Source organism: Sturnira hondurensis, unplaced genomic scaffold, assembly GCF_014824575.4.
Source record: "Sturnira hondurensis isolate 20B ecotype Veracruz unplaced genomic scaffold, ASM1482457v3 Scaffold0017284, whole genome shotgun sequence".
In the NCBI taxonomy this organism is placed as follows: Eukaryota; Metazoa; Chordata; class Mammalia; order Chiroptera; family Phyllostomidae; genus Sturnira; species Sturnira hondurensis.
In genome coordinates this window covers 646,426-664,033 of record NW_028089915.1, presented here as the reverse complement: position 1 = coordinate 664,033, position 17,608 = coordinate 646,426, and the positions used below count along the sequence as shown (strand labels likewise).

Sequence of the window (17,608 nt, the reverse complement as noted above, 5' to 3'; positions counted from 1 at the left end):
TCCATTAGGCGCTCTAGGAAGTCCCTGGGACACTTGTCTGCCTTCTGAATTATGGTGGCTACCTTGGCCATATTTGTGGGTTTTCTAGCCGCCACTTTTACCTCCTGTAGTAAGGAGTGGCGATACTGATCAAGGGCTGCCCGTCCCTGTTCTGTGTTTGGGTCCCAGGCCGGCTGTTGCTCAGGGGCGGCCGTGCGAGCATAGTCAGAGGGGTCGAGGGTCCCAGCTGGTGGGGCCCGATATGGAGGCAGCTGGAGGACAACTAATTCATCTTCCTGCGTCTGATCTTGGTGGATGGAGGGACCTGGCTCTGGCAACTAGGGCAGTCGAGGTCCTCTGTCCCCGGGACTGCGCACAACGTGTCCTCCGAGGCGTACTGCCCAAGGTCCCTTTAGGGCGGTCCGCAGTCCGTGCACACTGGCTCAGCCATCTGGGCATGTCCTGGGCCAATTCTTGCCACCTGTTTGTATAGGCATACTGGTTGGGGTGACCTGGCTTTCCCGTAACTACGAGGTGAACTGCTCTAATGGTGGACAAATTTAAAGTTCCCTCGGGGGTGGGGCCTGCCCACTCTGAAGGTCGGCCATTCTGATATGCAAAAAATCTCAAGTTGTTCTGCATTCAGAGATGGGTCTTGCCCTCTAAAGCTACTGAAGTTCTTGAGCATACAATCTAAGACTGTGGAAGGCCCACCTCCCACTTGGTGCAGACACACAAAGGGTGGGGTTCACTCGCTTGCCCGCCTGGCCTGTCCCCTTATGCGGCGAAGTAGGTCTTAGCTAAGGCTGCCCCAGCAGAATTCGGGGTTAACTGCCAGCCATTATCCCGTATGACCTGACACAGAAACTGCAGGTTGGGGCCCAATCTTGTTCCGTAGGTTTTTCACCCATGGAGCCACAAACATACACACTCTCACTTTCACTCTCAGACACTCAGAAGTTAAACATTCCTTCCCCGAGTGAGGGTCCGGTGATTGGACTACCTAGTCTCCATCCTCAGGCAGATCTGGGAGGACTCGAACCTCCCTTCCTGGTCTCGGGTCTGGTCCCTCCCCAAGTGAGGGTCTGATGATCGGACTTAGTCTAAGTTCCTGACTCTGATGAAATTTTCTGGCTATGAGAGGTGATCAGTCTCTCCCTGGTCTCGGGCCCGGTCCTTGGGGCACTTACTGATTTCCTATTCAGTGCCTTCTGATAGATCATGGTTCGAAATCCTCACTTTGCGTTTGGAGTCGCGGGTCAGTGTCCAGTGCCCCGACCGTTTGTGGCCTAAGAAATCTCAGGGCACGTACTCCCCCAGTCCCTGGTCAGACCACTGGCCGCCCGGTCCGCCCTGTCCAGCTGGTGGCAAATCGGCCCAAATTTATGTAAGGTCGCTTCCCAGTCAGGGAACCAAATGTTACAGAAAAATGAAGCGACCAGACACTTGAGAGTTCAGGAGCATGATCTTTATTACGTGCACAGCCCCAGAGGAGAGTGATCTCCAAATTCTGAGCTCTGAACAAAGGGTTCTTGGGGTTTATATAGCCTGCAGGACCTTCCTGTCTACGTGGGAAAACAAGTTACAGAAGCAGAATGCGGAAGTTATGTCTATTTCCTTATTTGGGAATACCTGAGGTGCTGTGGCTCTCTTTGGCTGCACGGCAGAAGCAGGTTACAGAAGCGAATGCGGAAGTTAGACTCTGCTACAGGGTGCTCTCAGGCTAGCGGAAAAGGGGCTTTTCTCTATCACTGTGAGCATTTTTATTACCAGGGCTTTAAATTATCCATCAGTTAGGTTGGCAATGTCCTCATCACTTAGTTCTGAGGTTTTGCTGTGTTTTTTCATTTGGGCCCTATTTCTTTGTCATGGTGTACCAGTCTGGTTGTTCTGGTCAATTTTTTATTTAATTCCATGGTTGGCAAGAGTTCCGTGCAGTTTGATTTTCTGGTGCTTATGGTTTTTTATTGATTTTAGATTGGTTGTTAACCTCCTTTAGGTTGTGAGAGGAAGTGAAGGGTTTCAACCTACGCCTCCATCTTGGCTAGAACTCCCAGTTGGTTTTTACAGCCAGAGGTTATGGGGACTTTTCTTTCTGCCACTGACACCATTTGCTGGTGGGTCTGGTATGGGTCTTGGGCCCATTCCTCCTTGGGGGTGATCATCTCCAGTTGAGATATCCCTCCTTATTTTTAGCCACTACATGTGGGTGTGAGACCAGCCAGTTCTACATCTCCACACCTCTTACCAATCTCCATGCAGCTTTTTATGTATATTCTTATAGGACTTCTATTCAGCTGGGCTTCCGACAGTTCTCTTTGTGGATGTTTGGTAGTTATAATTTTGATGTGGTCATGGGAAGGTGGGAGTACAATTTTCACCTACTCCTTCATCTTGACCAAGTCTGACTATATTCTTGAACTCCTTAGGAAATAAGGATGCTAGTACCAAAAGTTAACGTATGTTAGTGAACATTTGCTTAATGTTCACAATGGTTTTAAAGCTTTTTTTTCTGACTACACTAAAAACCAAAGGTATTAACTTAGAAATATTATGCCTCAATAGTTTGTGCTTTAATGAGAATGTATCATACTAATCACTTAAAAATACTGACTCTAGTATAAGTAGTTTCTTTTAAGTGAATTAGGAAAGAAGGAATATATCTGGGAAAAAGTAAATATTTTCCAGTAGTGACTACACAGTGGAGAAGCTTAGAGAATACTGCCTTATGGGAGTAGTCGAGGTTAATATCACCAGTGATGTCGTGTGGATTTTATGTGTTCCTGATATGATAGAATGAGAAGAGCACTTCTATTTTGTGGTATTCTTTTATAAAATTATAATTCCAGTCAAAATATGAAAAGAAATAACAAATTGAGTGATGGTCTACAAAAATATCTGAGCAGTACCCCTCAAAATGATCAAGGTCATGGAAAACAAGGAAACTATCACAGACCAGAGGAGATTAAGGAGATTTAATGAATTAATGTAATTTGGTATCCAGGATTGGCTCCTGGAACAGATAAGAACATCAATGGGAAAAATAGTGAAATCTGAATAAAGTCTGGGTTTAGTTAATAGGACTATACTGATGTTTGTATCTTAGTTTTGACAGATGTACCACAGTAATACAAGATGATAATATTATGGAAAACTGAAACTGAATGAGGGGTATATGGGAATGGTCTTTACTATCTTTGCAACTTTTCTATAAACCTAAAATTCCAAAATAAAAAATGTATCTTTTCCAATTCAGTTCTACAAATTTTATTAAGTGCAAAGCAGTGTGCTCACAACTGCAGAGGGTAAAGTATGTGAGATACCTTCCTTTACCCTTTCTTAAAGAGTTCTCATTCTTACTGGGGAATAAGACAACTAATACAAAATAAAGCATGATGGAGCCTGTGCAAAATATAAAGAAGAAACGATTTCGGGGGAGGGTGGTGGTGTCCGAAGCTGGAGAGTAATATTAAATGAAGACTGGCAAACTTCTTTTCCCTGTCCCAACACATACCAAGGAGATACCATATAAATGAACTTTGAATGGGCAGGATTTCCATAACCATAGTCATACAAAAGGGAATAACTGTGTTATCGTATCAGTGAGACTGGGCACTTGAATCAGACAGACCTACTCTGCCACTCATTAGCTCTGAAGACTTTGGGCAAGTTGTTTAATGTCACTAAGTCTTTGTTTATTATTTGTAAAATAGTGTCACAGGTGGACACAGGTAACCAGGTTCTTGGTGATCGGGACAAAGATTTGAACTGAACATCCAGAGTTTATAGCAGAGAACATGGGAGCAGGCCAACTCCAAACAGAGATTGACCTCATGGGCTGGAGGGACTCTATTCTTATAGGGCAGGTCCTTCCTGGCTAGTTTTGACAGGCTTTTACTGTGACAAGGAGTTGTAAAGCAACTGCACGTCTCCCATGGTTTTCCTGGATTGGCCACCAGGGAAGGGGGTTCCAGAATGTTACCTAGTTGGCCCCCCCTTCTCCTGGGGTCCCCCTGTACTAGGCTTTCCTTTCCCTTCACAAGAGAATTATAGATCTCCATGTTAGAGATTGTTGAAAAGGAAAGGAATTATTTATTCAAATATATTTATTTATATACAGACTTAAGAGTAATGACTTAATGTCTTAATCAAAATCCCAAAGTCCCTTAAAACACCCACAAATATACACAGTGGTGATTCTCTACCAAAGCCGCATGGTGGTTCTCTGTCACATGGCTGTGAGAGTCCCCATTCTGGACCAAAACACACGGTTCTCTCTTCAACGGCTGCCCTGTCTGTGTTTAAATCTCCATGCCAATCTTCTTCTGCTGTCCCATTTCCGACTCCTCCCACAATTGGCTACACTGCCAGGACACCCATATCCTCCCAGCTTTACTGGGCTGCCATAGCGAGTCTGGGCAGGTGTGGCCCCATAGTATGGAGCCAATCATCTCCAAGTTCTCACACAGGTGCTATAACGGGCTGGGGAGTTGCCTCCCAGTTACATCATGAGTGGAAGTCACTCTATTTTCCCTGACTCAAAGCTTGGCTACAGCTATTTAACATATCTATGAAAGCAGTTAAAGGTTATAGATATGTTAAATACCATTCTAGAGGCTATCTGTGAAACTGTTGCTATGCAAAACAACTCAACGGCCCTTCTCCATGTATACCATCCCCCTAGCTCAGACTTGTGGGGGTGAGGACACCCATATTTTTTAATATTTTCTGGATACCCTGAGTTCCTGACCCCATTGCAAATTCTTTTGGGGGCCCCCTGGCTACACCCTTCTACAGTAGGATTAGTGATTTTTCTTTCACAACATTATTAAGAGAGTTAAATGAAGTGTATATGTAGTTTAGCAAAGTATCTCATACATAGTAACTTATTAGTGTTAACTATTAGAAATGAAGGGAGGCATATATTTTTGGAACATTATCATCATCTGGCCAGTTTGGACAAGATATAATGGGAAAGGATAGGATGGGAAATATTGGGCAGTGTATATTTAGGGAGGTAAGTCAGGACCATAGTGTTAATGTTTTGACTCAGAAAGTGAGCAATTTGAATTTTTTGGTGGTTATTGGGAAGTCAATGAAGATTTTTGTGCAGGGGAAATAAGGAGATTGAGTCTCTTAAAGCTAATCTGGTAGAAGGATGTGAGGAGTGTTGGAGATTCTCATAGGGTTAATGCCTTCCCTTGTCCTTGGGGAATTAATTTAGTTTTAGAATTCTGTGAAACAGCTCAGAATGTTCTGGGTATTATTGTTATGTGATGGTAATCTGATACCATGTAGCGTGGGAGTCTCAAAGGCAGGATACTATATTTGAGCATAGTATGCAGTATACTTAATATATATTTAATAAAAAAGGTTATTGATACTAGGTATATTGGCTTAGAACTCCTTTTGTAAAGGGGATGGTTTTTGTCTTAAAGCAGTTTAAGCTTTAAAGAGTTAAATAGTACTTCATCGACTTCCTGTGAAGCTTTGTTGAAAGAAGTTCCTGTTGTGTCTATTTTTAAAGCTCATTACTGTGAGCAGAGGATGCTGCTATTGAGTTACAAATGTCATCTCAGTATGTTTTCACTCAGCATTCTTTGAATGATATTAGTGTTTGTCTATAAGGTTTTTAGTTAATGAATAGGAAAAGCAGCACAATTATCACTGAAATGGTACCAGTAATTGAAATACTTAAAAGTACTGATCACTTCAGCTTTCAGCAGTATAATTAATTTATCATATGAGTTTTTCAGCCCACAACATGACTGATTAGCAAAGAATGAGTTATATTGTGACCTCATTTTTAGAATATTTTATAACTCCAGAATGGCATCTATAATGTACAGTTTGTTAATCATTATATTAAAAATGTTAATCATTTGGAAATTTTCTCCCTGGTCAGTACAGGATCATTAGGTCCGCAAATATGAAAGTAGACTTCATTCTCGAATTTTGGGGGTTTCCCCCCAATATTTTATTATGAAATTTTTCAGTCACACAGAAAAGATGAAAGAATTTTACTATTGTGTACCTATCACTTCGATTCTGTAGTTAACTAAATTGTTTCTAAAAGGAAAGTTCTGCTTCTCTTTGTAAAAAATCAAATGTTTTTTCTGATTCTCTGAACCATTTTCTCGAGGCAGTATTTTGAAATGGCTGAGATTTTTGATGTTTTTGTTTTATTCAGAAATTTTAAAATAATTAACATATTCTGGGATTTAGCCAATCCCTAGTGTCAGAGTAGATAACAATGCTGTAGTTTATCAGATTAGATTAATTTTCAGGACCTACATACAGTTCATACAATTAACTGTTTATTTAAATTCCATAATATTATAATTCTTGCAGGAATAAAATGTACTTTTAAAAATTATTATTACTTGGTAAAATTATTAGCCCTCAGTCATATAAGGATAGGCACTAGCTGTCTTTCTCTCATGTCTTCTTGAACCCACTTACAAAATTAAACTAGTAGTTAAGATTTCTTTTTCAATTTCAAATTGATGGTATAGCATAAATTTATACATATTTATACATAGAAAGAAATCTTTAAGAGTGACCGACTCCATTTTTTTATATTACTTCTGTGGCAAGAGTTGCCCAGAGAGGGTAAATAACTGCCCAAGGACACAATAAGTTCATAGGCGATCAGAAAATACATTTTGGCTATTATGTGTATATATTTTCAGGCACTTCTTTGTAGAAGGAATTAAAAAGCATGCTTGTCAATCATATAATTTATCTCTAACTATCAAAATGGAGTTAAAAAATAACCCCAAGTGAGAATATCTTTATGAATACCTTGGACTAATTGTATTACAGGTCATTTTTTTTCTAGAAGACCTCAGTCTCTTAATATTCATTTCTTCTCAAAACTGTTACTGTATTTTTAAGGGATTCTCATTAAAACAACAAAAAAAAGAGTGATACTGTTGATACAGGGTGCAGCCAAGGGGTGGGGGGCAGGAAAGATTTGGAATAGTGTCCAGAACTCAAAGTGTACAGGAATATTGGAGGAAATATTAAGATGTCCTCACCCCCTCCCCAGGTGTCAGTTGGAGGAAGGGATGAATGGAGCAGGGCCATTGAGAGCAGTTTTGCATAGCAACAGTTTTGCAGCTAACCTCTGGAATGGTCATTTAACATATCTATAACCTTTAACTGGTTTCACAGATATGTTAAATAGCGGTGGCCAAGTTTTGGGCCAGAGAGAAGTGAGTGGCTGCTACTCTGGCTGGAACTGGGGCTGCTTCTCTGAGAGAGTGCCTGCAAGAGAGCCGTGTGGCTTTAGCAGAGTGAGGACCTCCTATTGGCCAGGTGAGGGGGAGAGCCACGCTGTTTTGGAAAGATGTAGACCCCTGTAGCCATTAGGAGAGAGAGCCACACGGTTTCAGTAGAGTGCAAACCCCCTCTTGGCCAGGTGAAAGGGAAGACCACGCAGCTTTGCCAGAATGGAGATCCCTGCAGCCAGGTGAAGAAGAAAGACGCGCTTTGGGTGGAGTGTGGCTTTGGTAGAATAGGCCCACGCGGCTTTGGGGCGCTCCCTTTGGCCGAGTGGCCTGGAAACCAAAAGAGACTTTGACTGGAACTTGGTACAAAGAACTCTTGCCAGTGAAAGGTGCCACGTGACTTTGGATTAATTGGAGATCTTGCCTGGACAGGTAGGCGACACAGCCCACAGTGCCAGCAACCTGAAAAAAAACGGACGTGTGCTCTTTTCCTGATTTACGGTACCTGGAGTTGGGACAGTGGGAGAAGGGAGCACTGTGTGTGGGTGTGTGTAGGTGTATACCCTTAAAGACTTTAATATTTTAAGGAAGGCATTAGGCCTGAATAGCATTAAATGAACATTTTGTTTCCTTTTCACAAATCTCTGGCATTGAGAGATGTCTTTCCAGTTGGTGGCGGACAGAAGAGCCTAATAGATATTAGTATACTGTCCTTGGGAGGGGCCCCTGTTTTCTGAAGCAGTTTTTGGCATCCCTCGGTGGGCCAAGTATTGCCCCCCTCGGACCCTTGTTTGGTAACACTGTCAATACTTGTGTTAAAAATGAATAAATACACTTTAATATTAAGAATTAACTTATCTCCTCATATTGTGTTCTTTTTTCCTTTCCTCTTTCTTTGCAAAGTACTCGGTAGCCAAGAGTTACAAGATAGCTTGTTTTTTTTTTTTTTTCAGTATTTTGTATAGTAATAAGCGCATGGATTGGCATCATTAGAATTTTCAGTTTATCTGTTATTCTTATAAAGGGTACTTTCCAACACTTTCTTGTTGGATATATAGAAATGGTGATTGTGATTCCTATCCAGTGATATTTACTTTTCTGCTTTTGCAGCTAAAACTGGAGTTATATAGTTGCTTATTTCATTTGTAATATATTTATGTATTGGTGACATAAAGATCTTAGTCCCTTATTAGCTGAAGTTATACTCAGAAAAATGTATGCCATTACTTTAGGTCTGAGATACATTGACTTTTAGAGTAGGACCTTTTAGAGGTTAGAGGAAAAGAATTGATCCCATTCTTGAACTTAAAAAAAATTGACACTACATACAGAATCAACATTTGATTATGGGGAAGTTGTGAGAGAAGAGGAAGGTGGAAGCTATAGAGTAGATTTTGAAATTGCTTAGATGTAGGTAGGTGGTTAGAGTTAAAGATAGTAAAAATGACCTCCCTCAAATACTGAGTTACAGAAAAACTTGTACTATGTCCTACTGGAAATTAGGGAAGAAATGTTTTCTCTTCAGGACATTTACAAAACATTTAACAGGTGTGTTCCTGTTAAGTATTAGGACATATTGTATGAAATAAAGTAACTGCTGAGAGAATATTTAAAAGCGTTGATTACCCTGTAATAAGCCCCAATATCCATTATGCCTTATTGTTCTAAGTGTACATTTTAGACTGCTGATTAAACTCTGCACTATCCACCGTAGACACTGAATCATAAGTAAGCCCAAGGCCTTAGTCTGTTATTGAACAGAATTTCAGCTCAGCAGTCAGAATGCTGTGACCAATGGGCTTTTATAGATTCTTTATTTCTTTTTAAGAAATATGATGTTTGTTGTCGGGATGGGCAGGGTAGGACAAAATGGCGGCTGAACTACAACCCATAAAAGACGGCTGACGTCAAACCACAGAACCAAAGGGTGGGCTTTGCTAAAATGGATATCCGTATAACAACCTGAACCTGAGGAAAGCCACCAATGATATATTGCCGCTTCGTTCAAAGAGGACCATCCCCAGCTCCCATGAAGAGAGTCAACCAAAATAAAACCCCACCATATTCCTTGCTTGGGGGTGACTTCCCCAACCCCATTCTGTGGACAAGGGAACCTCGCCCAGGTGCGCAAACCCCAATAAAGCTCTATACTGCCTAGCATTGTGGCTGATTGGCATTTCTTCCTTGGCGGAGCCTAGAAAACCTTTCCTTTGGTGCTGAAACCTGGGAGGAGTTGTTTTCTGCTGAAGACCACTCCTTTCCCCACTCCTGGAGGAGGCCTTGCGCCCACCCCACCAGTCCGGACTAAGGAATTTGCTGCTCCTTGTGGGACTAGGAATGGGAGGGCAGGAGTCCAAGCCAGATCCTAAATCACCTCTATGGTGCCTTCTGAAAAATTTGAAAGTAATTTACCCTGGCCTCAAGCGAAAATGGCTGTTTTTTCTATCCATTACGGCCTGGCCGTTATATCAGCTTGATAATCGTGAAACCTGGCCTCCTGAAGGCACTTTCAATTTCATTACCCTTACTGACCTAGATAATTTTTGCATACAGACTGGCAAATAGTCTGAGGTCCCATACATTCAGGGCTTTTGGGCCTTAGGTTCTCACCCAGATTGGTGTGCCCAATGCTCTGCAGCCCAAGTTCTCCTCCCCTGAGGGAACCCTGAACCCATCCGGCCTCCTAAGCCTACTGCCCCAGAACCTCCCTCCTCCTTTTCTGATTCCCCTGAAGACCTTGCTTCCCCTCCTTCTCCCTCTCTGTGTCAACTCCCCCCAATGGCTACTCCAGCCTCAGCCCTCCCCTCTCAGCCAATTCTCCCCCTCCCTCTGAAGACCTTTCTTCCCTGGTCAGCTCACATACCCACTCCTGCCTGAATCTAGAGCCCCTAGACTCCCTCATTTGCCCCCTCTGGGAAGTGGCAGGAGCAGAAGGTGTTGTTCAGGTCCATGTCCCCTTCTCACTAACTGGCCTCTCTTCAATTGAGAAACGCCTAGGCTCATTCTCCACTAACCCTACCAATTTTATCAAAGAATTCCAATACCTAGTCCAGGCTTATGACCTCACATGGCATGACCTGCACATCATTTTAACTTCCACCATGACCCTGGACGAGCGTGACCCTGTCTGGGCTGCAGCTGTGGCTCATGCAGACCAAACCTACGCCACCAATCCCCTCATGCCAGTAGGGGCTGAAGCTGTGCCGGAGGCAGAACCAGACTGGGACTACCAGGTAGGACAGGCGGGTTGGAGGCACCGCAACCAAATGGTCAAGTGCCTGATCGCAAGTATGCACCAATCTGCCCAAAGCAGTCAGTTACGATAAGCTCAGAAAGAGGTCACCCAAGGCCCCAGAGAAAATCAAGCGCGGTTTCTCAACAGACTAACCAAGGCAATGGTGCTCCATACCCGACTTGACCTGGCTTCTAACGCTGGGGCTACTGTCTTAGCTACTCACTTTATCTCCCAGTCGGCCCCAGACATTAGAAGAAAATTAGAAAAGGCCGAGGGTGGCCCCCAAACCACCATCCGAGATCTGGTAAATATGGCATTTAAGGTTTTCAATAACTGGGAAGCAGAGGCTGAGGCTACCCACCAGGCTCGCCTACAGCAAAAGATAGCCTGCAAACCCAAGCCATGCTAGTGGCTCTGTGGCCGGTAGCAAACACCGCTACAGGGGCGAAGCCTATGTCTGGGCTGAAGAAGACCCCACCAGGGGCCTGTTTCAAGTGTGGCAAAGAAGGGCACTGGGCCCGCCAGTGTCCTTAACCTGGGCCACCAACAAAGCCTTGCCCAGATTGCCAGCAGCTTGGCCACTGGAGGGATGCCTGTCCCCTTAGAGGCTCGTCCCCAGCGCCTCCACGTGGGGGACCAGCTGAGCAAGGGGTGGACTCTTCCCTGGCTGTGCTGGAACTTCTCAGACTCCTAGGCGGTTGAAGTGGCCTGGACTTGAAGACCCCCATCACCCTCGCCGAGCCCAGGGTAATGCTGCAGGTAGTGGGTAAGTCCATCTCTTTCCTAGTGGACGCAGGGACTACCTACTCTGTTTTACCATCTTTTTCAGGACCTCTTACTCTTTTCCAGATCTCGATCATGGGGGTTGATAGGACCCCGTCTCGCCTGTGGCGAACCCCCCTGCTTAGCTGCAGCCTGGATGGCTTTCCCTTTTCCCATTCATTCCTTGTCATACCCTCCTGCCCTATTTCGCTTCTAGGATGGGATGTTCTCCAACTATTAGGCGCCACTCTCCAGATCATGCAAAGCCCTACTCCTTCCTCCCGCTGTCAGAAAACCTACTCGCCCCTCCCTGACGAACCAGAAATGGCCGACCTCTAGCCCCTTCCCCCCACAGCAGGAAGTAGCCAGACCAAACAGGGGGCCCCTTATCCTATCAAAGAGGTTGGAATGTCAGGATGGGCGGGGTAGGACAAAATGGCGGCTGAACTACAACCTGGCAAAGATGGCTGACGTCAAACCAGAGAGCCAAAGGTCAGGCTTTGCAAAAACAGAAATCCGCATAGCAACCTGAGCCTGAGGAAAGCCACCAATGATATATTGCCGCTTCGTTCAAAGAGGACCAATCCCCACCTCCCATGAAGAGAGTCAACCAAAATAAAACCCTGCCATATTCCTTGCTTGGGGGTGACTTCCCCGACCCCACTCTGTGGACCAGGGAACCTTGCCTGGGTGCGCAAACCCCAATAAAGCTCTATACTTCCTAGCATTGTGGCTGATTGGCATTTCTTCCTCAGCAGAGCCTAGAAAACCTTTCACTTAGGATGTGCATTTCTGTTGGTTTTAAGAAATATAAGCTGGCTTTTGGAGGGGGTGCATTCTGGAGTAAGAAAGTATCTTCAGTTGATTTTTAGTAACTGTTTCAGTCAGTACTTTGAACTGCTCTTGGGTACCTGGTGCCATTATATCCTGTGGTCAGTAACTTTCCCTTTTTTGTGGCTTACTTCACATATTAAGAAACCTTTCTGTCCATCCTGTGTATGTGTTTTATCTCTGGTCCAACAGAGTGCTGGATACCTGGTAGGTTCTTATTGGAGAATTATTTGAAGAGTCAAAGATGTTGATGAGGGCTAAGCATTCCAAGATTCACTTCTTGTCTTTTTGCCTGACACTTGCCTTTTAAAAAAATCAACACAGAGAAGTTCCTAAGACCACCCTCTGAAACAGCAACCTTCCATGACTTGCTCTCACACCCTGCCTTGTATTTCTTCAAAGCACTTTTTTCCAACCCCCTGATACTTTCTCATGGGGATTTAAATGCAGTAATAACAGGAACCATTGTTTTGTTCATTCTTGTATCCAATCCCTACTGCCTAGCACCTAGTAGGCATTCAGATGTTTTCTGGTATAATGAAGGCTAGAAATTGTGCCAGATGCCCAAGGAATATAAACACATACACATCCGAAATGGATTCAGCTCTGTGTACACATATAACTATAGTATAGGATGGATTCAGATGACTAAGAGAACCTTAGTGAAAATGCTGGGGATATTTTATAGATTTATTACATCTAGCTAACCTCTTAAGAGATAACATTTAAGCTGGGTCTTATTTCTAACTAGGGATACAGATAAGCAGAAGCTCAGAGGTAGGAAAGTGAATACATATAATAGTAGTACATATAAGAAAAGGTAAGGTGTTCAGTTTTTCTGCAATGTAATAGTAAATAACTAAGAAATTAGTTAGGTTAGATCCAGGTCAGTGGAAAGTCTTAAAATCAAAGCTGAATTTGGGTTTTGTCCCTTTGGCAGGGTAGAAATTGTTTTTTCCCCTCCTTAAAAGGCAGTTGTATGTGGTATGGTTGGACATCCATAGTGAGAAATTGAAGTTTGAATTACAGAGTTGGTAGGTAAAGGTAGCAAGGAGTGTATGTTAGGATAATAATGTAATTTAGGTAGGATTGACAACAAATGGTCAGCAAATTGACAGATAAATCAGAGACGGAGAATAAAGAAAATGGAAGAAGTCAAAATGGGTCCAAGGTTTTGAACTTGTAGAAAGTAAGATGCTGTCCTTATTAAATATATAAATAGAGAACATGAAGAAAGAGTAGATTTGAAAAGGAAGATTAATTTTGAACATGTTGCTTTGAGGTGGCTAGCATTTGAATGGAGAAATGTGGTAGGCAGATGGAAAGCTACCAAGGCCTAAGATTTGGGAATCATTTGCAAAGTGATTTTTAAAGCCTTGAGATTGCAAAGGAAGGGTCAGAGGGTAATGGAAAAATAAAGGAAAACAGCAAATTTTGGGGAAATAGCTCTATTAAGAGAATAGGAAGAAAAGCCAGCAGAAGAACAAAAGCAAGTAGAACTAAGGGAGGGGACAATATTGGAGAAACCAAGGAAAGATGTTTTAAGGAAGAAGTAAGATTCAAACCTGTTTCTTTGAGAAAGCTCTGATGTAATGTTGGGAGTGGTGATATGTATTTTTTCTGTCATATCGTACATTATTTTGCTGAACTTACTGTTTAGCATAGTTTTTTACATGTAGTAGGTTCTGACAGTTGAGCATATCTTAAGGGATTCATGGACTCTTGCCTGCATATCTTTTAAGAATTAACATTTGGCAGAATGTTATATTAATACTGAGGCTCAGTGCACTGTGCATGCAGTCTGGTGTCCTGCTGGAATAGTAAGTAAAGTCTTTACTTTGAAGAATAATTTTTGCTTTCAAGATTTACTACCAAATTATCTGATTCAGAATTCCTCTGTGATAATTCTTGATCTTTTTTCTTTTTCTTTTCGAAATAGTAAAAATCCTAATCAGCAGTAGTTGAAGGATCTCAAAGTGCAAGGAGGAAAACAATGGAATTTAGGCATTACATAAGTGCTTGTATCTGAGCTCTTTAGCATATAAATTACTTTAAGGCCGTCTTCAAGGAATATCAACATTTATTGTTTTTATAGGTGCTTGCAGAAAACAAATAGGAAACTAGAAAGAAAATAACTTGCAACAAGTACAGGGAGACAAATGTCAAAAAACTGAAGCTGATTTGTTGGCATTCTCAATTGAAAGATTTCAGCAGCATTTTGCAGAAAAGTCGGGCTAGAGAGAATTGATTACTTTGGTGCAGCATTTTATCCAGGAAAGACAAAGGTGGGACTGGTGGTCACCCTCCAGTATAGCATAAAAAAAGAAAAATCTATACCAAAAATTTTTTTTTCAGTCCATCAAATTTGATCATGAATGTACTTGAAATTTTGTAGTCCACTTGTATGACAGGAGTAGGCTTTTGAGTACACAAATACTAATTATTGAGGTAAAGGGAAATAAAATAAGCAAGTGTAATCTAAAGCATTTATATCTTGTTTTGTTTGACAGTATCATTAAAGATAAAGGCAATCTGCTTAAAAGACATACTTCAAAGTAGAGAGATTATCTGGTGTGTTAAATTGATACTGTGTGGCATCTTTATAATCACCCATTGAATAGAGGTTATTAGAATAAAGTTAACTAATTGTTAGAGTAGTAGCATATGCACTTATGTAGAAATTTTTACATAGTTTGGAAGTTAACATTTCATTTTTAGAAAGGAGTAGGAATCGTTTTTGTAAAATCTGATTTAGTGAAAATATTCATTAGGTCTGGATATTTAAATAATCCTTTTTTGACAGTTTTAATTTGTATGAGTTATATGATATTTTTATTCAGAATAGCTTAAGCAAAGCAGAAAATAATACATTTTGCTTTTCTAACATTTCTTTTCTCTGAGTGGTTATAGCACTGTATAAGTTCTTATTTGTTGAATTCTCCTATATGTCATCCCCAAAGTAAATTTGTTACTTTTTGCTCAGAGTTATTGGGCCTGATTAATTTAATATTCAAAGCCTCAAAATATATTACTGTCAAAATTTTTTTCTTATTTAGTATGCAGTATCTATTTGAGTGGAGGGAATAGGAAATGACCTAATGGATTCAGCAATGTTTATGCCATTTTACTTACATCTTTCATATAATATTAGGGCAAGAAAATTTTCTAAAGCCCTCCTTTGAACAAAGATAACAATATCATAAGTATAGCTGACCCTTGAAAAATGCAGGTGTTAGAGATGCCTAGGACTTGCCCCACCCCCACAGTCAAAAATCCACGTATGACTTTGTCCCAAGACTGAACTACTAATAGCCTACTGTTGAAAGCCTTACTGATAACATAATCAGGTGATGAACACAGGCCCTGGCCAGGTAGCTCCATTGGTTAGTGTCATCCTTATGTGCCAAGGTTGTAGGTTTGATCCCTGATCAAGGCACATAAAAGAATCATCCAATGAATGCATAAATAGGTGGAACAAAAAAATCAGTGTTTTGCTTCTCCTTTCCTCTCTCTTCCTAAAATCAATAAATATTTTTAAAACCATTTGATTAACACATGTTTTATGTTATATATATATTATATTCTGTATTCTTAAAGCTAGACAAAAGAAAATGTTAAAATCATGAGAAAGAAAATACATTTACTGTCCTATATGTATTTATTTATTTATTTATTAAATATTTTATTTATTTATATCTTTAGAGGGGAAGGAGAGAGGGAGAGAAACATCAATGTATGGTTGCCTTTCGTGCGTCCCCTGCTGGGAGTTGGCCTGCAGGGAACCGGCCTGCAACCCAGGCATGTGCCCTGACTGGGAATCGAACCGTGATCCTCTGGTTCGCAGGCCTGTGCTCAATCCACTGAGCTACACCAGCCAGGGCCCCTATATGTATTTATTGAAAAAAGTCCACATATATGTGGACACACACAGTTTAAACCCATGTTGTTCAAGGGTCAACTGTATTAATACTGTCAACAGCACATTCCTTCTCTTCTTCCCTAGGTTTATGTATCTTTGATAGTAATGGGCCCGAAAGTATATTTGAAGATGATTTTTAAAAAATTCTCACCCACAGATATATGTTTTCATTGGTTTTAGAGAGGGGAAGAGAGAGAGAAGAGAAGAGAAACACTGATTGATGGCCTCCCATAGGCACCCTAACCAGGGATTGAACCCACAACTTCTTGGTGTATGGGATGGTGCTCCAACCAACTGAGCACCCAGGCAGGACCAAAGAGAGTTTTTATAAATGTATTTTAATGTTCATATATTATATACCTGGTGAATTAAGTACAGTAAATAATTTTATGTGTTTATTTAATTATTGCATTTATGATTATTTGTAGGCGAAACCTAACCAAATTGTCCCTGATCTTCAGCCACATGCTGGCAGAACTAAAAGGAATCTTTCCAAGTGGACTGTTTCAAGGAGACACATTTCGAATTACTAAAGCAGATGCTGCAGAATTTTGGAGGAAAGCTTTTGGGGAAAAGTAAGTTCTCAAAATAATGAATTTGAATTATGAAGAACTAAAGCTTATACTGTGAGTTTAGTTTTTTAAAAAAAATATTTTATTTATTTTTAAAGGGAGGAGAAGGAAGGGAAAAAGAGAGGGAGAGAAACATCGATGTGTGGTTGCCTCTTGTACGCTCCCAATTGGGGACCTGGCCCACAGCCCAGGCATATGACATACATGTACCAAGCTGATAGAACTCCCCTTTCTGCAAATAAGGATGTCTTTAGTTTTTTCTGTATCCCCATCATCCCACTCCCCATGTGTCTTATTATCACATACATTAATGCACCCATCTTCACAAAACTTTGCACCTAAGTATTGCAAACTGATTGATATGCAGGTAGATGGCTTGCAGAAGATCCAGTGGAATTTAGATTTAGAGGAATTCTTTTAACAAATGTATATTGAGTACTTAATAGTTGTTAAGAATTATTCTAGGAACTGAGGATTTTTTAGGGAATGAAATAGAAGTGGTAGGCAGTAACAAATGAAAATATATAAAGCTTATTTCAATCTTAGTGGTTGTCATGAAGTAGATGTATGGGGAGGTGTTACTGGGAGGGGTTGGGGAACAGGGAGTTATTTTAGAGTACCTCTGAAGAGGTAAAACTTCAGTAGAGAATGGACTGCTAATATTGACCTAGTGTGAACATGCCAAGGTGAACAACCCCCGCATGAAAATTGAATTGGCGACTCTCTGGTTTGCAGGCTGGCACTCACTCTACTGAGCCACACCAGCGAGGGATGTGGCTTAGTAGATGAGTTAAGTTTTTTATTAATGAAATTTAAAACATGCAGAAACATAGAGTAAAATAATGACTGTGTGTGTAAATATTATTCAGATTTGATAAGCATAAACTCCTTTTTGCCTTTTTCTTTTTTTTAAAGAAGTAAGTCTGCCCTGGCTAGTGTGGCTCAGTGGATTGAGTGCCAGACTATGAACCAAAGGGTCACTGGTTTGATTCCCATTCAGGGCACATGCCTGGGTTGTAGGTGAGGTCCCCAGTAGGGGGAGTGTGAGAGGCAACCACACATTGATGTTTCCCACTCT

The 17,608-nt window shown here is 41.4% G+C and overlaps 1 protein-coding gene across 4 annotated transcripts in view; it reads left to right on the top strand.

Annotated features, from left to right (window-relative positions):
* Positions 1–17,608, top strand: part of CBL (Cbl proto-oncogene) — a 126,703-nt gene that overhangs the window by 65,279 nt on the left and 43,816 nt on the right. For 3 of the 4 annotated variants that reach the window (XM_037067530.1, XM_037067529.1, XM_037067531.1), the window contains one exon: positions 16,387–16,533. The exons of the other annotated variant lie outside the window; for it this stretch is intronic. In XM_037067530.1, the coding sequence (XP_036923425.1) occupies positions 16,387–16,533 (147 nt within the window). The remainder of the gene's footprint in view (positions 1–16,386; positions 16,534–17,608) is intronic. 4 annotated transcript variants of the gene reach the window in all.